The 25,607-nt window shown below is 34.4% G+C and overlaps 1 protein-coding gene and 1 long non-coding RNA gene across 51 annotated transcripts in view; both read right to left on the minus strand.

Moving 5' to 3' along the window:
- The window catches only part of LOC149908338 (uncharacterized), a 465,602-nt gene that overhangs the window by 432,626 nt on the left and 7,369 nt on the right, over window positions 1–25,607 (minus strand). Inside the window, exon 5 of one of the 50 annotated variants that reach the window (XM_090101739.1) lies at window positions 1,419–4,433. The exons of 46 other annotated variants lie outside the window; for them this stretch is intronic. In XM_090101739.1, the coding sequence (XP_089957865.1) occupies window positions 3,940–4,433 (494 nt within the window). In that variant the 3' untranslated portion in view covers window positions 1,419–3,939. Of the gene's footprint in view, window positions 1–1,418; window positions 4,434–5,059; window positions 5,876–5,971; window positions 7,013–10,351; window positions 10,698–25,607 lie in introns of those variants that run through there. 3 more of the 50 variants (XM_090101747.1, XM_090101754.1, XM_090101753.1) reach the window with 3 other exon arrangements.
- LOC149908348 (uncharacterized) lies at window positions 10,974–24,882 on the minus strand. The gene is made up of 2 exons (XR_016456719.1): window positions 24,604–24,882; window positions 10,974–14,145 (listed from the first exon to the last, which is right to left on the minus strand). It is a non-coding gene; the product is annotated as an uncharacterized LOC149908348 (long non-coding RNA).

The raw sequence follows: 25,607 nt of genomic DNA on the forward strand, positions 1-25,607 counted from the left end.
ATATGTTTTTTTTATTTTATATTTTCACATTTTTTGTTATAATTGAAAACAGGACAAACCAAGACAGACATAAATAATCGAATTCAGTATTTAACGTCTTCTATTCATGCAGTTTTTAAATAGATGAGTGGGATATAAAAAACATACACAAAAAAAATAAAAAAGACGACTATGTATAAACATTATATTTAATATTAAATCCTTAATGAGTAATACTCTTATTAAAATCAACGAAGTCTATTCTATATTAAAATATTAAAACTTAAATCGTAGGATAATGCATATTATAAAGCCGAAGTTAAACTTGTAAGGAATGTATCGTGTACACAACTCCAATTTGTGTTGATATATGGTCCCACATAAGGCACTTACGTAAACACTACATTAACATAATTTTTAAACCGAGATTAATATCATAAGTACATTAGAAGTAATATCTTATATACCAATTTATAATTTTAAATTTAATACCTCGTACGATATAAACATCATATTTTGACCATCAATATTGATCACTGCCATTTATATTAATTAATTATCGAAAATAAATATCATGAACTTCAAAAATCTGATGCACGCACTTAGTACGTCATCTATAGAGTCCTACCTATCACCAGCACCCAAATATTATCTTCGAAATGGAATGAAATAATCCAATGCCTAAAATTAACTAAACATTTAGAGGTGGATGTCTTTTCAGCTAAATCACAATCTTAATATATTCATTCATTATTGTCTTATCTTAAACATTTATAATATTGTAAATATAGATAAAAAATGATTACTAATTTTATGTAAAACACTAACAATAACAAGTAATATCCGTCTCGTATATACCTACGACGGTGTAAAACCTCGGAAAATCTTGTAACAATATGAGCAATTTGTATAAGATACGCAACAATCATTTTACCAAAATTTACGTTTACAAAAATATATAGTTTATTACTCTTACAGAGAATTAATATTACAACATGAATATCAAAACTGACCACTAAAACCGATATTTTGATAAAGTTTATACGATGCAGAAAAAGTTTATTCTGAGTCTGACAACAGTTTTTATGGACAGGTCATAAACAGTTTCAATAATCCATCAAGATGTGGAGGCTCTCGGCGGATGGTTGTGCAGGCCCTTGACTGCCACCACGTTGGCACCGAGCATGTGAATACGCGCCTTGCAGTTGGTCTTCTTCGACGTGCACCTCCATATCACCTTATCCCGCAGTTTCGACTCCTCGCAGAACGGAAACGTATTTACCATCATTATTATCTTGCCTCGCCGCGATTTCAAGTATTTAATCCCTGCTACATACAACATAGTTAGAATTTAACCAGCAAACCACCTCATTAAGATTACCACCACCACGAGGAAAATAATAAAACACTCGATTGTTTAATGTAAATAAAACTCGCGGTTATTTATAAGTACGATTTAATATTTCACAAAACATACCCCATACATAAACCCAAAAAATCTTAATATTATAATGGTAAATACAAAAATTACACTATAAGACTCGAAGGTACAAAGAGTAACGATTTAAATGAGGTAGATAAAGTAGACGCAATAAATTACATTAACTGGGCCCTAAGTAGGAGACTGTGGCGAATGTGAGTAAGTACATTCTATGAGATTCTGAATATTATATACATTCCACGTGAAATATATAATTAAGGTATGCGAGTCGTAACACTTCGTAACTAGAAACTACGTCCAACATTTTGGAACATTTCACCGTACGGCCCGTCACACGTACTTAATTGACAAATAACGTATTTTTTAAGTCACCCACCGTAATAAATACACAAACATGATTTTATCTATCTATTTCATAAGCAAAGGGTTCTGATTTGTATATTATTTATTGCAAGAAACTGCAAACATGATTTCATTAACTATTAATTTGCATAAATACAAAAATATTACATTTTGCTACCCGTAATAACTTTCGCCACAGCCCGAGTCGTTGTTTGGTATTCATATGTAGGTCAGGTACGATAGGACGTGTCAAACGGTCATTAATTATTTATTATTAATTAACAGTATACTATGTGAAGTGCAGGAGTATTAATTCTAATTAACTCTATGTTTTTTGGTCTCAGTCTCAAATTATTATTACACCAGCCGCTGAAACGAGTCTACTGTTAGGTCTATATTTAAATCTAATATCTAATCATACAATAATTGCATTTCTCACCATTTGACACGAACTACAACTACATAAGTCTAGATAAAACATTTTGGAGGCTGTATCGTCCACAATGGGCAAAGACCCTGTAAAACCTAAAGTATTTAAATAACAATAAAAAAAAATAGTAAAATTTGTACTTAAATCAGAGTCTTAGGAATACGTATGACAATTATATTATTGAAAAATTATTTCGATAAGTAACAAATTATCATTCGAAAACAATCAATAAAATATATTAGACAACAGTCTCGAGAGCCTATTCACATTTAAGACATCAACAGCAAACATTCCAGTACGAGTTAAAACTATTCAAAGAGGTAGATGAGTTCCAATAATATAAGGTAATAATAATAATTAGCAGCGCGCCGGACCCTGCGCAGCGAACCGCCCCGACGCGCCCTTTTACCCTAAACCTAGCCTAACTTACCTAAACACCTTACTCGAGTAAAGCTTCTGAGTATTTATTCATGTATATAAAATTGTATAATTAAACTAATCTGTAAAACCCGTATAAAAAGTGAAGAGGTAGATGAGTGACCTTAAGTACTTAAATCCATCCTAAGGAGTACAACATAGGTCGACGTCTGCGCTCAGCGAGTGTCGTGCAAGTGTCAGCACTCGAAGGTAGGTTTGGAACATTCAACATTTACAATAACTAATGCATTTCTTATAGATAAAGAGGCGGACGTCTAATGTCTAAGTAGCAATATTTGAAACGTGTAAAGTTATAAACTCTCAAAATAAATAAAATATTTCTAAGTACAGTCGAGGGATCCTTATCGCTTAATCTGAACCGAGTTCGCGTAATCAGTCGCCTTCACGTCTCTGACGGCACCGCGGCCGCCAGACTTTGCCTACGCACCCGTTCCGATCGCAAATTGTCTACGGTCCTTCTCGAGAAACTACCTACCTCACGTTGTCCAACTTGCCTTACCGTCCTACGTCCAAAAGCGCCATCTCTTATGATGCTGCCCAGGTGGATTGAGCCAAATTTCTAAATCAAACGCCAAAATGAGCCATTTCCGGATATTAACCATCTACCTAAACTTGACACGAATACGAACATTTTGAATGTGGAATATCTTAAGCGAATTTCGATCACCTGATTGCTGTTCACCTGTATTACTCATTGAATCGCACATATCTGTTTTGTTTATCACTTCAATAATCCAGCACAAGTCCACGTCATTCAAACAAACCCAGCTCTTATCAAACCATGGTACTTGCACTGAGACTGTTTAATGATTAACTCTATTGGCAATGCCATGCTTAGATATCCACATTCAAATCTTTTTTACACATACGCTTTCGATTTCCTATCCATTTCATAAATAACCCACACCTATACGGATAACATTAGACCTCGAAAAGACCGCCTAACCTAGAATACGTTACGACATTAACCACTTACAAGTTGTTCACCAAGTCGCAACATTCAAAACCACAACATCTAAATCCGACATGAAAGATTCCACTTACAGTCACGTTACCGATATCAACTATCCAACGAAGCCATCTCTCTATATTAACTCCTTCCTATCCCCATATAACCTAAGAAATAATAAAATTACTCTATCATTAATTATACACTAAATTTCGTTTGAAAACCGTTTCTAAAATATCCGTTGTTCGAATTTGATAATTATAGCAAATAGCAATAATGCATTGTGATCTAGAGCCATTAAAGTGACGAAATCGAAGAGAGCTAAAAATCATCGAGTCATCGCCATTCGTATCGAATTGATTAATTTTCCTCCTTGATGGGAGTATCGACGAGCAGCGGTTTAGCCGTCGCCGCGTGTTGGGTGGACGCCGGGAGCGAGTTGGGGGAGGGCTGTTGGCCGTTGCCCCCGGTGGCCGCGTTGACGGCCGCCGACGCCGTGGCCGTCGCCGTGGCGTGAGCGGCGTACAGAGCCAGAGCGTGCTGCAGTTGCAGGAGCTGGTTGTGGGGGTCGTAGGGGGCCGGGGCGCGGTGGCCGCTCTGGTGCGGCGTGCGGACGACGTAGCGGCCGTCGGCGAAGCGGCGCACGTTGGGCGGCGCGTGGTTGTGCGAGTAGCGGGAGCGCACTATGCGCTCGAACCCTTCCGGTCCCTCGGTGTTCACGTCCGCCAGACATCGCGACGTGAGCCTCGATGAGCAGTACCACTGCTTGCGTCCGTGCGCTAGATTGTTTTTCAGTCGAAATGTATAGCCTCGGTGGAGAAGCAGCCTGCCTTTTCCGGCACGTATGAAACGAGCTGAAAAATACAATCATTTTAATTTGTGCCCTTAAAAAGTTGAAAAGCTATTACAAAAATGCTTTTAAAATATGTATATATTATCGCAATAAATAAAGGCATTTTCATAATTATACCTAACGTTTTACTTATTACTACTTAAATATGGATATATTATACTGGATGATAACATTTAAATACACAATACACATTTATTTATAAGGAATAACAGGTAAAATTAAAACAAAACACGAAATTTTTATCAAATTTTATATTTAAGCTGGATAATGTACAATAAAACAATCATTTAGTTAAATTTATTTATTAAGCTTTTAGTAACTCAATGAAATTTGCTCTACTAGCCTATTAATTACAAGACAAGACAAAAAAAGTTCGTAACAATAATTAAAAATTAATTTATTTAAATTTAAATTCATGGTATCGAAAACTTTTGGCACTACATAATTTTCTAAAAAGAATCATTTGGCATCATAATTTGTAAACCTTATTCTTATAAATGGCACACCTAAGAGACAATAATCTTACTCGATAATTTAACAATAAAATAGATACAAGTGGGAAGGAAGCACGACAATACCTTCGGATACATCGTCTAATCTTTGCATCTCTTATTTTGTTTAATGGCAATATTCCTCTTCCCTCTGAGTTGATAAAACATGATTTTTAAAGGATAAATAAATATCAAATTTATAGATTTTCTTACTAGAAAGTAATTCATTCGAAATTATTATCACATTTCCACACAAATATGGCAGTGCAAACAAATCAACAAATTCAATATTTGGCACTATGGCTATCTGTTCAATAACATGAGATCATTTTAACTGAGCTTCAATATATCACATTTCGGAAATATACCACTATGACTAAAATAATACTTGAGCCGAATACTTTACTTACGACGTACGACTTTCGCCACGTATTTCATAGAGTACTATTGAAAATCGATCTATTTATAAAATATTTAAAAAACGTCTAGACTCTAAATAGATTGCACGTCCATTCGTCAACGAATTCCCTTAACCTATGACTAGTCTATAAAAATATCGTAAATAATTTCGAGACGATATTGTATACTACGATTATCAAAAATGGTCACAATTGATGCTAGTACGGCGTCACCCAGGCGTTAGGATCGAAGTTGTCGAAGTCTAGCTGCGGTACGTGCGGGAGTGAGTACGAGTTAGCCACGTATCCCGTGCCGGAGTACGGGCCGGCCGTTTTGTTTGTGGGCTTTCGTTTCCATCGGTTGGCGTGGTTGTGTTCGCCGACTAGCTTATGCAGTTTCCCCTTTTGTGTGTAAGCTTTGCACGCGCACCCGCCCATGGTACACCGCCAGCGGACGATCCCCGACCGCATCGTATGGGCGGCGTAAAAACTCTTGCCTTTGACCCACAACCGCGGCCGTCCACCCGGCCCCACACATAAACGCACGTAACTCTCTGAAAATCCAATATATATTAGACATATACAAAACGTTTACAGATTTTCATAACAAAATCTGATATGATTTGTCGTGTATGAAAGTAAATATAAAATTAAAACAACGCAACATTGTTTATTTGAGTGAGAATGCTTTAACTACAATTATTAATATGTTAGTTTACAACTATGAATTTCTGTCTACAACCATTAAGCGAATATCACCAAATATTACGTGGTGATATAACTAATTATTACTTTTTATTTCAATATTTACAATTATTTTCTAAATAGATACTAATTACATTATTTACGTATCTACTGATTATTTTTATTGTAATACAAATGCAGTTTGTTATATTATTATCGTGAGTAACTCGATGAAATTCGTTCATTATTGCTACAAAATGTTTACATATTGTTAATAGCAATCCAACCTATACCACTTAAACTAGATTTAGATACCTTTTAGTACGATGTTAGTCGATTACAATAAATAATTTAAATATCTACTAAACTACAGCGTGTTTGACTAGATTTGACTAGAGTATTCAAAAAGAGCATTTTGTGCATGTTATATCTTCCTGCAATTATCCATTAAATGTCAAAATAAATCATTAAATCGTCAAAAAGAAACCTAAAAAGGTAACATACCAGACGTGAAATATAACTGACTTTCAAATAGCATTTGAACACATAAACTTTTGTCATATTAAAAGGGATTTCTCGGTGTCTTTAAAACCTAGTAGACCGTCCGTCAGATTTCTAGTTTCTACATACGCTAAATATACACGATTCCATAGCAAAGTCAACACACATCACACCACCGCCTGACATATATAAGTCGATTGTGATCATGGAAATTGGAATGTCTTAGTCATTGAGGATAGCCTTGGCCTGCGTGGCGAGAGCGGCATGCGTGAACGAGCGGTGAGCGTTAGTGGGAAAGGTCTGCGGGAGCTGCGCCGGAGGCTCGTGAGAGTGCACATTGCTCAGAGCGAAGATGCGATCGTGCAGCGTGTGCGCGTAGGCGCGACACGTCCGCCGCGTGCACCGCCAACGCACCTTGTTCTTCTCCGGAAAAACTTTCTCCGCATAAAACGAAAACCCACCGAGACGCATATGCCGCCGGCCGCGGTTCGATATGACGAATTCAACTGCAAAACACAACCCGGTCACTTTCCATATACCCATGCGACGTGTTAATATGTTAATCACAGCATGCAATAAGCTACGATAGTTCGATACAAACGAATGCATTGACAATTCTCACGATAGGGGAAATGTTGGATGAATAAAAAACTGATTGCAAAAGTATCCTCTTTATTGACGACTCAAAAGATTCAATCGAGTGCCCGCGTGTTACTTGTTGACTTGGACGATTTCAATGAGGCTTTCGATGCGGGTGGCTTCGGCGACGGGTTGGCGCGGGTGGTTGTGCAGCGTGAAGCGGCCGGCGAGGTGGCCGGCGGCTGTGAGGGCGCGCGCCGGGCAGCCGTACTGGCGGCGGCCGCGGCACGTCCAGTAGACGCGCGGGCCGCGCCGCTTGCGGGCCACGTAGCCGAAGCCGTCGATCACCAGGCACGGCGCCCCGCGCTGCGTCACCGTGTACCGCACGTCGCCCTCCTCGCCCCCTGCGCTCCCTGTCGTGTTACCGTAGTGACATACACGCGAGCGATATGCCCGATCAAAATAAATGGGTAGTTCTACAAAGTAAGGAATTTTTAGCGGCTCAGCCAAATTATACCTAAAAAAACGTTTCAAAGTAATTAATTTGTACGGAATACTGTTATTTAAAGCTGTTTCTTGTTGGTCACTGAAAACAATTAAAAAAAACATTTATTTATGCCACGAAATCTTTGTTCAAAGTGTCAAATTCTCAGGATCCTGAACTGTCCCTCGGACAAATTCTGGTTTTAAATTCGTCCTGATTTATTTACTTTTCTGTATCAAGGTAATTTGAAAGCCAAATCGGTGAGTTTACTGTGTTTTCTTGCTAGGTAGAATAATTATTATCTTATTTTCCCAAAAAAACATTAAAAAAATATTGTCAACATTTTGTCCCCACGCTTTCATATCAGGATCCTGGTTCATGTAAAATAAGCAAATAACAGCTAGGTTTTTTGCCGTGCGATGCTGCCGTTCAGCTGAGTCAATCAGACGTACGAAAGAGACAAAGAATATCATCTAGTTATTCACACCTAGCGCGTAGTACAATCAGCCCGACGCGGTGAGTAAGGAAAGTGGTGTCGTAATCAGTGAAGTTCCCAGGATCCTGGTAAGATATTTTTTACGTAATTAATAAATAATATTAGGAAATATAGCGTTTTGATACGTAAGATGCTGACGCAAAGGCCTAGTTTTGCTTAATTCTGGTTAAATGTTGTAAATTGATATGTTTTTTTTAATATTAGACAGATATTCTCAGGATCCTGGTCTCAGGTTCCTGTCAAATTGAAAGCCAGGATACTGAGGACCATCCAGGATCCTGATAAGTTCACACTAAAACATTGTTTCTGCGTAAGATAATTTAAAACTTTCTACCTATAAATATTAAACTACGTATAAATTAATGAAATAAATCATTTGAGTAGCTGTCGTAATTAAATATCTACAGATAATTAGTATTGGTAATGGTCATCTTAAAGTATGCACGTAATCTTTTAGAAACTTCGGAAAAAAGCATAAAACATTACTTTTACCGATCTTGGCAGTTCCTAGTACTATTTTGACTGTAGGTGTTTATACTACAACTTAACTTATATGTCTTTAATAGTCTAATAACAATGATTATAGACATGTAAGTGTAAAATAAAGTTGGTTGCATTGCACTGTATTTTGAACACTAAATATGATATTTTGTTGTACAGAAAAAAATGTGAAACCAAAGGAAAGCTAGAAATTGAGGTATGAAAAAATAAAAATAGATCCCCTGAGATTGGCTGCTGAAAAAGAAAAAATACAGACTACGATAAAAAAAAGACTCAAAACAGAAGCGAAAATTGAATTCCAAGAAATGTAGAGGCAAACAAAATGAAACAAAAAATGGAAAGGAAAATAAATACAGTGACTGTGAGTGCCTTATCTATGGTGGTCTCACAGCGAAGATACTACAGGAAATGACTGGTTCCAGTGTCTAGTATGCAATAATTGGGCACATGATGGATGCATTAAAGGCGATTCTATATTGTTCACATGCCCTGACTCCTCAGCTGACTGTGATTTTAAAATTTAGCATAAAAATAATATAGTATTGAAACCGCCAAAGTTTAAATTTATAAAGAATAGAAAAAATTCGATCACGAGGCGGGACTCGAAACCTCATCCTTTCGCGCCCTTCCGGGGCGGATGCTTGACCAATTCAGCCACTCGTGACCCGCCAGAGCAATCGAATTTATTCTATTCTTTCAGTTTTATGTGTCTAAGGGACACACCGTGCGCCATCAATTGAGATGATTAACAACCATCTCAACCAATATGAAACAATTTTCAGTGAATACAATATTGTAACGATGGAACACGACCTTTTTTTTGTTGAAATTGATATTTTTTGTTTTATGGCATTCAAATGCTTTGTAAATATAAATTTATAAAGAATAGAAATATAAATTTATATTTATAAAGCATTTGAATGCCATAAAAAATATCAATTTCAACCGCCAAAGTTATTAATACCTACCTTTTTTATTATTTTCTTTTACTAGATTTAAGTACAATGCTAGGTTGAAGTGTCATTAAGTCTCAGACTTCATTATTTTCATGTTGTTAACTATCTTTAAGAAGATTTTACTTAATTCTTAATGCTCAATGATCATTTGATGAATAGACTTCCTGTTCAAGACTCTTTAAATATAGAATTAGTATGTAAGCCAAGATAAAGCTATTTTTCGTTATTATTAAAGGTACTAGTACCATTAAAAATTTATTTAATAATACAAATTCATGTAAAACATGATAAATAAACGTTGATCTCATTAATCTCTACCGATTTTTGTTGTTTTTCTCAGTTTCCTGGTGACCTGCTCAGTTTCCTGTGGCTTGATTTCCTTAAAATGGTCATAAATCGAAAACTATTAGATATTTTGTCTGTTCCGCTCTATATACTTTTAGAGACGTTGTACTCTTGTCATTAGACTTAATTCCGCAAACAGAACGTTTAAAAAAATGTGGGCCGAAATGAGACTCAGTTTCTTCCATACTTTGTAGAACTACCCAAATAACAAATTTACCTTAAACTACATTTATTATGCTAATCGATCACATTCATAAGTTTATGGTAATTCATAACTGTATTGCTTTAATTAACGGAACTCGTCAAAATTACACAGTTCTCGATTTAAATGCTTAAAGCTACGATCTGACTATTATCATGTTCAAGTTCCGTTTATTCACTCGAAATAAATAATATTGCAGAGGATAGAAGGCAAAGAAAACATTATTTTTATACAGCATCAAAATATTTACATGCTTATTTTGTTTTGCTTAAATACACACAAATTATAATCCATACATAAAAGAAGATAGAAATGCTGCTATGTAAATAAGAGAGTCATCACACGGAAGGGCAAGTGACAACTTCACCGAGATCATATTTTCGGGCGATTTTCCGCATGTGATTGTCAGAATGATTGTGAACCGGATTTGTAACTTTAAGGATATTGTTTTTAGAGGTTATTCTCGCTCGGCATCTCTTCCCGTACTCCATGCACCGCCAGAAGGTCCGTCCGCTCCGCACGCTGTCCGTCACAAAAATATAGGGCTCATAGATCAGTTGAAGGTGTCCACTTTTCGTTTGAATGAAATGCAGATCGCCTTTGTTATTACTATTTACCGTACCTAAAACTGAATAATTTTCACGTTAGCGTTTATTGCTGAAAATACACCAAAAGTTATTGAGGAGATTTTTTTTGCAAATGTAATAAAACTACATACTTAATATCATAAAATATTTTATTTTAAAAAATCGCTGATAGATATTGTAGTACAATACAATTTGTATTGTAATTTTATATAAATAAATATATATTGAACGTTTCACATAATTAATCAAACGACAGATGTATGAATGAATCATCCGATATATTATTATCTCTATCTCACTATTATTTTTCTTTTTTCTCTCATAGGGCTTATTTTTCTACTACCGTTTTAAAAACGTATTCTAAATGCCCGTATTTGACAGTTTACGTGACATTTTAATATTATCGTTTAATACTTTATTGGACGATTAAGTTTCATCCAAGCATTGAAAAATCGGCCCTAAAGTATTTCAAGACAATGGAAGAAAATGGTAAAAGGAAGTTAAATTTTAAATATTTTATTTAATGATGACTATCTTGAATAGAAATAGAAAGCTTTGTTGAACAAAGCTCGTAGTATTAAACACATATTTATTGTTACAATTAAAGTAATGAAACGTTTTTAACAAATAAAGTAAATATGTACTAATTATATTATATAGATATTTTAAGTACATAGTTAAAAAAAGTAAGTATGTAGTAGTAAAAATATAATCTATAAGAAAAAATATTTTTTATTTATTATGGACGTCTAAATCTAAACTATTAACTAAAGTCTATGAGAAAAAATATTAACACAACATAATTCTACAATACAACAACGTACCTTTAATGGCTGGCGTCCACTAGGCGGATCGGGCCGGGCCGCATCGCAACGCAAAAATACGCCGGCCTATGTTTTGTATGAAACATCGTCCATTAGCGACGGATCGGGCCGGGGCGGGCCTCAACGCATTGGCGGATATCGCTTCGCAGGCGGATTTCTGCCGGCGATGCGCTGCGGCCAGGCCCGCCCCGACCCGTCTAGTGGACGCAGGCAGGCGGATGTGAGCGGCGAGCGTCTGTTAGATAAAATCCGCCTAGGCGGTCCACCGCGCCCCGTACAGGTGGACGCAGGAGCAAACAGCGCGTCCATTAGAGACGGCCCGTTGCGATGCGGCCCGGCCCGATCCGCCTCTAATGGACGCCTAGCATAAGAGTACTTACACAACTAACGTCTTCAATATATCATAGAATATAGATAAAATTACAAAAACTTAAGTCAAAGTTTTTGTAATTTTATCTATATTCTATGCGATACAAAAATAGGCATAAAGTATCACAGTAATTGACAAATCTGGTTCACTTCAAACAATAACGATAGGCAAACATTACTTGGCAGCAAAAGGCGTCTATTTTTTCATCCAGTGCCACCCTTCATATTAGGCCTGTTAGCAATGGGTATTACCTACTACTATATACTATATATACTATACTATTGTTTATTCTATACTATCTAAAGGCGTTTGTCAAATTAAAACACTACAAAATAAATTTACACAATAAACAATTTATTATTTCTTTGGGTCAATCAATTTTTAAAGCTCCCGAGCATAATTTTCTCCTATTTTTTTTACTTCATTTTCAGCATTTTACTATTTCATTTAGAAGAGGATTCTTCGTAGATTAAGATAATATAAGCAGCAATGATGTTGATTAAATACATTTGTGGATTTAACTTCACGAACCGATCTTTTCACGGGAAATAATGTCCTTTGGACAACTTACACAGTAGTACTACAAATTCTTCTAATAATAAATATTTTGATATTTGTTCTATGTACATGCAAAATACGAAATATTTTTATTAAAATCGAAACGAATGATGTCTTTTGGACAACCAAATAATGTTTCATAAATAAAAAATGTGTGCGTGTTCTAGTGTACACACGTAAGAAGTGAAACTATACGTCGTACTATACGTCGAATCACATAATGTACTGTAAAGTAAGAATGGATAAGAAAAAGATGGCGCGTAACGGAAAAATGTTACACAAAATTTTTTTCCAACCCCGATAAAGAAGTTTCACTTCAAAAAGTTTCAGTAAAGCGGAAATAGTGATATTTTTTACAAAAAAACTATTAAGGCGATGTTGTTACGTATTGTATTATTGATTTTACTTAATTAAAATGAACTGATTCTCGATAAAACTGAATGAATGAACTGAATGATGTGATTTACATATGGGGACATCTTAGTTGTCAGGAAGACATATTTGGTTGTCTATGGGACATTATTTGTTTGTTCAAACAATAATGACCACCATCTAACCTTGAAATATTATATTATTAGAAGGTAATTATTGTGTTGTATGAAAAACAATATAAAGATACCTAATTTACTGACATTTGATATGGTTATCAGGGTTCACATTTAGAATTCACAATAAAACAGCTTTTACTAATCAGTCAAATAGTTTACTCTCATAACTTATAGATCATACTATATCATAACTATAGACTATAGATTTCCTCTTCTCGCACCCATTCCAACCATTGTATTTTGCCTTTAACATTTTCGCTGTTAATTTTTATTTCTTTATCGTGACACTGTACACAGACTCCATACATACATACAATCTTTTTGATTGCTGTTGCAAACTGTTTCCATTATCAGTGCGCCAGTGACTATTGCATTAATGACTCCTTTTCGTCTTAATGCCTTGAATTTATGTTCGGCATTTGGGTGTGTTTTACAAAGACACAATATTTCTCTTCTATTTATTGTCAGTCTAAGTATGTAGAAGGGCTGGTGTTTTGTAAAATTGAAATATGAACATTTGACGCCCGGATTCTCAGCCTTAAAAGCCTTGAATAATTTTTTTAACGAGTCCAAAAGGTAACGTTTTTGTACTTTCTCTTTGCCCCTAGTTAGGTTTCTTTTTTTCCAGCGGTATTCCTCGATACATCATCCCTCAAAAAGAAACATTGAATTTTTTTCTAAGTTCTGAATCTTCTCTGCGTAATGTTATCTTTGGCTTGAAATTTCCTTTTTGCGAACCCCAAACCTTCCTTCATAATTGTTGTCTTGTCTAATTTTTTAGTTTCAAGTTTTCTTTATATAACTTGGTTCTATCCCTTAGATTTTTTTTTTCTTCCTCTTTTTTTATTTCTGGAGTTCAAAGACGCAGCAGGAGAAGAGGGTGGTGGAGTGCATTTATGTCGATCTTGAGGTAAATTGATTTCTTGCAAAATGGATGGAGAACTGGGCGGTGTATCGTTAATAATATTGCAAAGAGCTTTTGTTCATCGTCTTTGTTGTCGTTTGCGCAATTTCCAAATTATTCTGCACTTTCTTTTTTCCTCCAGCTCCATATCCGCAACCAACTTTTTATTTCTGTGATAACTTTCCCTTTTTTGTCTTCTCCGTTCAGCCAATTTATCTGGGTCTGCTTTAAGGCTTTCTCTATAGCGTCTTGATTTTCTTTCCTCCAACAATCCCATTGTCTTATCTAAAAAATGTAAAAATTACAATTAAACTAGACATAAAATCGCGTAATAAAAATGTTTTCCCGAAACAGCCGAGTAATAAACAAAACATGAACTATTTTATTTGGCGTGCCCATGAAGAGGCCTATACTCAACTTTGGGTTAAACCGGGCTGAGAAAGAAGAAGAAGAACTATTTAACTGTTAAAGTAAGTTTTAAATAATTACTCTTTAATAATTACTGTCCCAGGGACAACCAAACTGTCCATGGGACAACTACTTTGGTTGTCCAAGTGACTTGTTGTCCTCGGGACATTTTTTTAAATTTTGAGCCTGATGACTCACTATTGCTATTTTATATATTAATATCAGCTTACACTAAAATATAGATAAAAGCTCATCTCGTGTAGTATAATTGATAACATTGCATCAAGTACATCACAGTTGTCCGACGAACTGACAATAAAGCTGAGCCAACCCACACTCACCAACATCGTTCGGACGACTGTTGCCGTGATTTTATACAAATCAAAACGGCGTTTGAGCCCGACAGTTAAGTGTTTGGCTTGTTGTTTAGGAATCGACCGCGCCATCTGTGTTTTGGTTACATAACTAAATTACGGTTGTCCGAGAGACAAAAGTAAAATGCCTGAAAATCGTATTATATCCAATAAAAAAAATTGTTTGTATGTGTTGTTGTCAATAATTATGAACTGAAACAAGAAGTGTATTGCACGCCTCATAAGCGAAGCGTTGAGGTGGGTACTACTGTCACTTCGCGCAAAACATCTGATTTTTCAAACTTAAAATGTCTTTATGTATCATACATTGCACTTGTAAGATAATACATACACACACATATTAAGAAAAAACACTATTTTTAACGTTCATGATATTTTTGATGTCATTTTTGTTATTTAAACTAGTTAAAAAACAGTTTAAAAAAGTTCTGTCTTGGACGTCCGTGTGTCTGTATGTGCGGATCCTTTTTCTTGTTAACACGATAGCGACCGAAATACCTTACTAATCGAGTCTTTTTTTTTCTCTTACGCTTGAGTATGCTGAGGAATAGAACCCTTTCATTTTTCAGGGTCTGATTCGATGTGGTTTAATTGTTATTAAATAAACAAAAATAATAAAATAATAAATATTTATTAAAAAAAAATTATGAGGCGTGCACTTTTGGATTTTCCAAATTATTTAGTATTTATGGTCGTGATAAGTTTGTTAATGCATTGTGGTTTGGGGAAGTACTGGAAAATAGCATTTAGTCTCTTGGACAACCATGAAACTACGCACAAATTAATAAAATATATTGTTCACAATAAAGCTAGAAAATATTAAAAAGAAAATAATTAAAACCAATTTAACTCTTTATGATTTCATGTTTATTAATTATCGTTCAGGGACAAGATGCGTGTACCGTCGGACCAATAAAATTTGATCGAGCCATTTACATTCTGTAAGAAAGGTATATTTTTTACCTTCCTTACCTATCTTTTATCTATCTATGAATAAATACAATAAAGTTATAATTTAGGTCTTGAATTTTTCTGATAAGGGTGCATATCTTCTCGATCTTAGTAATAAGGAAACTTTAATACACAACACGTGCAATTCCAAAATCCCTCTAATTTGAGCGTACAGTCTAGTGCTATTTCTACTTCTTTACGCCTTTCATTTATTAAAAACAATCCACTTCGTCGTTACCTCAATTAATAAAACGACGAAAAAAATCGGCTATTTATTGCTAAGTAATTTATAAGCTTAAAGTAAACTTCAACTTTATAGAAGGTTCAGAGGAATATGTTTTGGATTAAATATCAACCTTATAATTAACTAGCTGTGCCCTGCGGTTTTACCCGCAGTGCTCCACTCCTGTTGGTCTTAGCGTGATGATATATATAGCTAGCCTATAGCTTTCCTCAATAAATGGGCTATCTAACACTGAAAGAATTTTTCAAATCGGACCAGTAGTACCTAAGATTGGCGCGGTCAAACAAACAAACTCTTCAGCTTTATATAATTAGTATAGATTAATTAACATTGAAAAAAAATATTCATGTTTCAATCTCGATCGTAATTCTCTTCTTCTCTGAAATAAGAAAGGAACAAAACACACATAGTATCACATCATTGATTATTACATAAGTTATATTTAATAAAAAAAATCATTTACTTCTTTTTAAGATGTCGATCAATAACTACTACGAATGTAGGAAATATAATCATAATTACACGTAACGGTATAATACAGTGTTCGCCGGACACCGCTCTTCTCTAACTTTAAGCTCAGTACAAAACAGTTCGTTTTAACTTTGGCTTTTACAGACTTGTTTAATATGTAATAACTGCTATTTGTGCCTACCTTTTATTTTATTTCTTACTAGCGGTCCGCCCCGGCTTCGCCCGTGGTACATATTTCGCAATAAAAGGTAGCCTATGTTCTTTCTCAGGGTCTAAAGATTGTCTGTGCCAAATTTCATCAAAATCGGTCCAGTAGTTTATGCGTGAAAACCATACATACATACAAACCTTTCCTCTTTATAATATTAGAGCGAGCGCGCACGAGCAACTTTGTCTCCGCAACTATTTTGTCTCCGCAACTATTTTGTCTCTCCACCCATGGGCTAGTATGAAAGTGCGCGCACGTAGCGACGCAACTCCCCATACAAATTGACGGGAGAGACAAAATAGTTGCGGAGACAAAGTTGCTCGTGTGCGCTAGCTCTTAGTATAGATATCTTGGTTAAAACTTATTCGTCGAATAACGTATTAAACTGCCATATAAAAAATGTATTCCAATTTCCAGTATTTGACAGTTTACAGATTACATTTTAATATTATCGTGTAATACTTTATTGGTAACTAGCTTTCCGCCCGCGGCTTCGCCCACGTTTTCAAAGAAAAACCTGTTCCCGTAGGATTTCCGGGATAAAACCTATCCTATGTCCTTTCTCGAGTATCAAAGTACATATCTCTATACCAAATTTCATGCAAATTAGTTCAGTAGTTAAGGCGTGATTGAGTAACAGACAGACAGAGTAACTTTCGCATTTATAATATTAGTATGGATTGTGGCAACGCAGCACTGCCATTTATAATAGACTACAAGCCCGCATATGAAAAAAATATGGGTCAAATGAACCACCACGGGACATATCTAGTACGAAAGAAGAGCAAAAAATAATAAGATTCATCACTATGCCGTCACTTGTAAGCTGTCCAACTGAGTGCAGATGAGAATTGAAAAGTACAGGTAGACTCGGTAAATTTTGGTCATATATTTTTGTACGGCATTCTTAACCATCGATAGATCCATTAAAAATAATAAGAAACCGCTCAGTGCCGTACAAAAATGTTGGTCCACCAAGTCGGAATTTTTATTTAATTTCCGAGAGTTACCGGGGGTAAATTTGGTCATTTGACCATGTACGGCATCTGTGTCATACTATTGCTATACTGCTTTTAATCCATTATTCCGCAACGCCGTACAAAAATCATGGGGACAAGGGGAAAAAATCGAGAGTTGCAATCCCCTCTCTTTCCCCACTCCAGGGGGTCATTTGACTAAGTACGGCTTCGGTTCCAAAACATTATCTAGCACTCAAAAGTACTATTAAAAGCAATGCCGTCAAAAAATAATTGTTCTTTTAAATGTATACCAATAATCATCTTAATTTCATCGAATTCTTGATATAAAGAGCTGTAAGGTCATTTGACCCTGTACGGGAACTTTTTTTTTAACATGATATTGTAAAATTCAATTGTTGTATAGTATTGCCGTTCAAAAGAAACCGTTCTAAAAAAAGTTATAGAGAAATGCAAAACCAGAAATTTTGTTAAAGTTTAAACATCGTAGATTAGTGAAATATAATAGTTTTCTTCACTTTATTCGTTGTTTTAAATAGTATTAACATAGATAAATTAGGAAAAAACGATGCCGTACATTTTTATTATTTTTAACGAAATGTTTGCTTTATATTTTGATAATAAAATATAAATATACATTAATATTAAGAAGCTCGAGGTGGTTAATTATCACCTTGGAAAGTCGGAGTCAGGTGGAATGGACTCCGTTAAATTGATGAACTAATAAAAAAGCTATGAACGAAAAGATGTGAATTATATGCAATCAGTCCATGAATACAGGTAAAGTCACAAACAAATGCTAGTAATATATACATATTCAAAATGTACAAGTAAAGCGCTTTCAAATGATACCAAACACGGCATATTTATCTTAACTTTATTTTTTTACTCTGTATGTTTTGTCCGCTAGAGGGCGCCACATTAGATTTTGTGAAACCCCATATAGCCTTTAGCTAGCTGGTCGCTGGTTATCCAGTGAACAATTCAGACGCTTCTAATGATATGTCATTTGTCGAATTCTGATAAGTAGTTTAGAAGTTACGAGGGAATAGATGAACATACATACATGACCTGTCAAAACCATAACCCTCCTTTTGCTTTGCCGTAGTTGGGTAAAAATATGTTAATGCCGTACTGTATCAAATGGCCATAAAGCACCCTTAAAATTTTGCTTTCGTCGCTTTCATCAGCCTAAAAGATGTGGTCTGCACAAAAATGTACGGCATCGTTTTTTCCTAATTTATCTATGTTAATACTATTTAAAACAACGAATAAAGTGAAGAAAACTATTATATTTCACTAATCTACGATGTTTAAACTTTAACAAAATTTCTGGTTTTGCATTTCTCTATAACTTTTTTTAGAACGGTTTCTTTTGAACGGCAATACTATACAACAATTGAATTTTACAATATCATGTTAAAAAAAAAGTTCCCGTACAGGGTCAAATGACCTTACAGCTCTTTATATCAAGAATTCGATGAAATTAAGATGATTATTGGTATACATTTAAAAGAACAATTATTTTTTGACGGCATTGCTTTTAATAGTACTTTTGAGTGCTAGATAATGTTTTGGAACCGAAGCCGTACTTAGTCAAATGACCCCCTGGAGTGGGGAAAGAGAGGGGATTGCAACTCTCGATTTTTTCCCCTTGTCCCCATGATTTTTGTACGGCGTTGCGGAATAATGGATTAAAAGCAGTATAGCAATAGTATGACACAGATGCCGTACATGGTCAAATGACCAAATTTACCCCCGGTAACTCTCGGAAATTAAATAAAAATTCCGACTTGGTGGACCAACATTTTTGTACGGCACTGAGCGGTTTCTTATTATTTTTAATGGATCTATCGATGGTTAAGAATGCCGTACAAAAATATATGACCAAAATTTACCGAGTCTACCTGTACTTTTCAATTCTCATCTGCACTCAGTTGGACAGCTTACAAGTGACGGCATAGTGATGAATCTTATTATTTTTTGCTCTTCTTTCGTACTAGATATGTCCCGTGGTGGTTCATTTGACCCATATTTTTTTCATATGCGGGCTTGTAGTCTATAAAATAAATTGAATTACTTTATAACGCGTAAGTTTTGTCCAAGGATTGAAAAATCGGCCCTAATTGGCATACAAACGTAAAATACCTATAACTAGTACCCGGCAAATCGTGATGTTTAGTTCAAAATATCAATAAATTTCAAACAAAAACTGATCAGAATTTGATAGTTTCATGGTATTATTACCTGATTGTACGCGATAATTATAGATGGAGAAATTTACGTAAGCAAACAAAATTTTGTAGAGTTCAATAAAATAATGAATAGATCGAATTTGAATTCCTTTGTAATTGTCTTTAGAATTGTGGATAAATCTCACAATAAAATAAAAAATATATACAGCTATTTACAGCAATATTAAGAATATGGGCATCAAACATATTTTATGAATTAACTGATGGATTAATTCAACGGCATTAGATAAAAAGTAAGGATGATAAGAATGCAATAAAAATAATCAAAACTATAGAGTGATAAAAACAATGGAATATTGCTTTGCTACACCATTGCTTCACCTGCTAGCACATATAGCTAGTAAGGGGGCGTCCATAAATTACGTGAGATGTTTTAGGGGGCGGAAGTTGAGTCAAATCTCATTTAACCTTACAGAAAATTAATAAAAGACGTGTGGCACTCGGGGACTGCCGCGGTAAAGCTATTGCATGTTATGCCTTCAAGCCACACCTCCGTGCCCGTCGGAGTGGGGAGCGTGAGGTTTTTTCGTTACGGAATTTCTGGATTCGGTCCCCGCGCTCAAGGCCCGCGATAGAAGCTGTGCAATAGCTTAAAATTTTCCTACCGAAATTTCGAGTTAACAATTACATTACAAATAAGTAATAACTTTTAAAATCTCTTTATAAACTACGTTCGTTGCGCTCTTGCCTCTTATCGAGTCATGCAGTACTCCAGCAACCAATAAATCTTGGCCTATTATTCTTATTGAATATAAGTTTCGATAAAGTTTCTGATGATTGGTCGTTTTTTAAAAGGATAACAAGCTGTAAGGAATAAATATAGGATTTAGAGGATGCGTAGATGTTCGATTTGTTCACATCTTCTTCTTATATATAAAAATGAATCGCAAAATGTGTTGGTAAGCGCATAACTCGAGAACGGCTGAACCGATTTCGATAATTCTTTTTTTATTATATTCCTTGAAGTACGAGGATGGTTTTTATGTAGAGAAAACGTAAACATGTACCACCGGCGAAGCCGGGGCGGACCGCTAGTATTTATATAAAACCCAGATTGGAATTTTGTGACAGAGATAGATTACAGGTTGGAATGGCTCATAAACTTTTTCTATATAAGGTAAACTCAAACTCAAACATTTATTCAATTAGACTTCTTCGAGAAGTACTTTTGAAACATCATTACATATTATTAACATTTACCACCGATGCGGAAAGCAGTATCTATGGAGAAGATCCGGCAAGAAACTCCATAGTTGCTCTTTTTAATCATGTCAGTATTACAAATTAATTTTACAAAATATGTAACTGTATATTATCATAATATGCCAAAGAACTTTCCTGTGGTTTTTACGCGACAACCCTCCATGGGTTTTTTATCTTCCATATATTCCTTAATGTTGTAACTTCTTCTTTCTTTCTTCTTTCTTTCTTTCTTATGTATGTATGGACCTGGAACTACTGGACCGATTTTGATGAAATTTGGCATAGACAATCTTTAGACCCTGAGAAAGAACATAGGCTACCTTTTATTGCGAAATATGTACCACGAGCGAAGCCGGGCCGCCCGCTAGTTCATTATAAATTAGCTCAAACCTACTTGATTGATTTTTAACTTTTTCCCATTGGACAGCTTAGATATATTTAATAAGTAACATCTATCCCTACTAATATTATAAATACGAAAGTTTGTGGGGATGGTTCGATGGATGTTTGTTACTCTTACACGCAAATACTACTGAACCGATTACAATGAAATTTGCGATGTAGGTAGCTGAAGACCCAGAATATTTATATATTTTTTTATTATAAAAATTATGGGTGAACCCATGACAAATGTCTACATTCATATAAATGTACAATATTTCTATTACAATTTTTCAACTTTACAATATATTATTAGTTCGAAATATAATTAAAAGAGTGCTCTTATCTTAAAAAAAACTAACTGTAATCCCATGATTCCTGGCATCTTCTAAGTATTATAAATGCAAATAAAGTTCAAATATAAAGGTCATGACACCTTGAATAGGTTTCTAGGTGTTTTTTTATACTTATCAGTTAAAATCTGAATGTAATGTTCTTTTTAATACTTATGAATGTAACAATTAAAATTCTACTAATATTATAAATGCGAAAGTTTCTGAGTATGTATGTATGGTCGTTTGTTACTCTTTCACACAAATACAATGAAATTTAGAACATAGAGGGTAACTTGGATTAACACATAGGATAGGTTTTATCCAGAAAATCCCAAAGGAACTATGCAGGTTTTTTTTTTAAAGCGGGCGAAGCCACCTGCAAAAAGCTAGTATAGAATAAGATATAAAGTTAAGCATAACACTTTAAATTAATATAATAATACTAGTTGCTCGTCCCAGCTCCGCCCAGATTGAACCAGGCTGAGGAATGAGGAAAAGCACAATAAAATGCCTATATCACTTTGAAATAATGTATTGTTTCTGCTGATGAAAGAAGATTTTAAATTGGTTCAACAATTTTCACTTGAATTGTTAATGTACATTATAAAATTTTGAACTTCATGGAAAACATAAATGAACAAATATATTTATTTCATTTAATATCATGATACTAGCTAGAACCATTAGCGTAACTTGCATGGTACCTTCGTAAAAAGTAGACTATTTACCGATCCAGACTATTATTCTATCCCTAAGCCAGATTTCAAATTAATCAGAAAAGGTGTTTCTTTTTTAAAAAGTGACCAACAGCGAAACTCACTGTTGACAAATATGGATATGGTATTGTAGCCGCCCTGGCTGTTATGAACAAACAGCAGCTTAAAATTTAAGCTGCTGTGTTATATTTAACTAGCAAACTGGGCGAACTCCGTTTGCCACCAGAGACACCTTTTCTTTGCTATAAACCTCACGGAGCCCGTACCTTTCCAATGAATGTAAAACCGTGGAAATTGGTTCGTGTGTTCTGGAGTTATAGCGTCAGGAAGGAATACCTGACTTATTTTTTTTTTTTTTTTTTTTTTTATTCATGAATAGGTAAACATTTGGCCGCTGTTTCACCTGATGGTAAGTGACAACGCGTCCTAGGTTGGAACATGTTTACCTAGAAGGTGCCTATTCACATTTGCTTTAAATTTGGATAGATTGTAAGAAGGTGGAAAAACTGTATTCGGTAGAGAGTTCCAGTCCTTAGATGTTCGCAAGAGAAATGATGACGTGAATCGCTTTGTGCGAATTTTAGGGATGTCTACAACATAAGGATGGAAATCTGCTCGGCGTCTGGTTGTTCGATGGTGAAAAGGTGATGCCGGTATCAAGTTGTGTAACTCCTCGGCACATTCACCAAAGAATATTCTATAAAATACCGACAAACTGGCAACCTTACGACGATGCTCGAGGCAGGTCAATTTAGAATTGACCAATACGTCATTGTTAATAAGCCTTTTCGCTCGTTTTTCGATTGAATCAAGTGCTGACAGTTGGTAATTTGCAGCTCCAGCCCATAGGTGACAGCAGTACTCTACACACGACCGAACTTGTGCTTTATAGAGATTCAGAAGCTGTTCCGGTGTAAAGTACTGTCTTACCCTGGCAAGTATACTTAGCTTCTTTGCTGCAACACTTGCTTTGGATTCAATAAAGGTTTTATAGTTTAGATTTGGAGAGAGCGTAAGACCAAGAAGATCTAATCTGTCGGATAATTCCAAAGATACTCCGTGAAACTTTTATAAAGTAGATATGTAGGTATAATAATTAATTATTCATTTACTTAACCTGTGTAGGTTTTGATATTCAGGATAGTTATTAGATATTTATTTTCTTATTTATTTATATAATATGTCTACATCAAAATATAATACAGTATTAACCTAAATAAAAATTATATTTATTGTATGTATGTATGTATTTACGGTTTTTAAAATGCATGTCATGATTCATGAATGTTATTGAACTACAAAATAAACAGTTAAGTAATTAGTATGGGAAGATCTTAATTTTGTATTATTATTTATTTAAAGATAGATTTTATTGATATTATCAGCTGAGATTTCAAGGATTAGGTATGGTTCAATAACAATTAAATTACATTAAATTGATTGCTATATGAAGAAGATTATTTAAGCTATGAATATAACATAAATAAATGGTTGCATTGATTTTTTTTTAATGAAAATTTTTAGTACTGTATGTTTCAACATATTTCATAATCATTGAATAAACTTTAATATTAAAAAATGCTTTCATAAAAGAATAAGCAAACAAATTGTGTATTTTACTACCTACTGTTTAGAATTTCAAAATTCATGTTTTATGACACTTGTCATACAAATACAGTTACAGCTATAGAGAGGCAAACCTAGGTTGTATTATTTTGTGTATATTGTTGTATTTGCCTTTTTTAAATAAAATACAGTGTCACTGTACTTATTTATCACTTCAGTGTAAAGAGACGACTTTACAGATCTTTCCTCCTAAATCACGAGTACTACTATTTAATTGAGCCAATATTAAGCATTATGTTAAAATATTACCAAATAATTAGTTATTTATTAAAAAATTTAAGCATGAAAGTAGCATTAACAAAAACAAGAGTTCATACAGTTTCAAATGATAATGGTCATTTGTAGGTTATGTTTACAAGCTGACAAGTATTTAGAGAAAATATTAGAGGTTGATTCAATACGTGTAGCTATCGTAAAAGAAATTTAATAAGAACACGAAAGAGAAGCCATTCGTCAACAAAAACAACTTCTAGAATAAAATAAGAATGAAATAATTCTCAGATTGACAACATGTATATTCCTTTGCATGTCGTCAACTTGCTCGTCGACTTTCCCCATTAATGCAGATCTATAAATAAATAAATTTCTACATACCCAAAGGGTATCCATAAAACACATTCACTATTTCACCCATTCACTGATAAACACTTCAATTATTTGCAAAACAACACCAAACTTTGAGACGTAAACACGTTCACACGTATAATTCACTCATATGCAAAATTCAATAGATTTTCAGTAAAAACGATAAATATGCTGCGTTTATTTAATGTTCTTTTTGTATTTAGAGATGATACACTCAAAATAAATAGTTACAATAGAAATAATACTCAAAATAGTAAACAATCTGAAGTGACACAAATACTACCATAGATTCACGGCGTTTAGACGACTACCACAAATAACGGAATTGAGTTCCATTACGCGCATGATACATTATTACGCACCACATAATAATTTTATAATACTCTCTAAAATTTGAATGAGATGAATTGTGGAATGGATACAGTGATCTGTGATCATTCCTATATGAATTATTTAGTTTGTTATCGATTTTATTTCGTTCAAAATTTTAATTTATCGAATGCAACCAATGTGAAATCAATCACGTTCTAAGCTTCCTAAATTTATATGAAAAATAAGTTGATAATAATTATTAAGTACATCTAAGTTAATAACAATATCAACTTTGACAAAATATATTTAAAGGTATCAAATTAAACAAAAGAAATACATATATTTCTTAATCTAAAATATAAAAAAAGTTAGTAAACTAACTTTTATTTTAAAATTAGCGATACGCAGTGGATACACACAATAATTATTATGTCAGATTCTTGTGAATAAAATAAATAAAAATATAAAATAAGGCAAAATTTTATACAAGTAACGCAGTTATGTACCTATTTCTAAATTAAGCGCCATCTACTGTTATCTACTGAATTTGATTTTTATATAAAAGCCCTCGGCTGTTATGCACGTAGTGCCATCTAGCGATGAATAGATTAAGTACCTATTTAATATTAAATTACATAATGTATGTAGTGTTGCGCATTTACTCTCTATATTTAATTAATATTTATTATTATATGCACTTA

The sequence above is a fragment of the Colias eurytheme genome, chromosome 5 (assembly GCF_061535395.1).
Source record: "Colias eurytheme isolate Ceu_HAF_F1 chromosome 5, ilColEury1 Martin Lab GWU primary, whole genome shotgun sequence".
Taxonomy (NCBI): domain Eukaryota; kingdom Metazoa; phylum Arthropoda; class Insecta; order Lepidoptera; family Pieridae; genus Colias; species Colias eurytheme.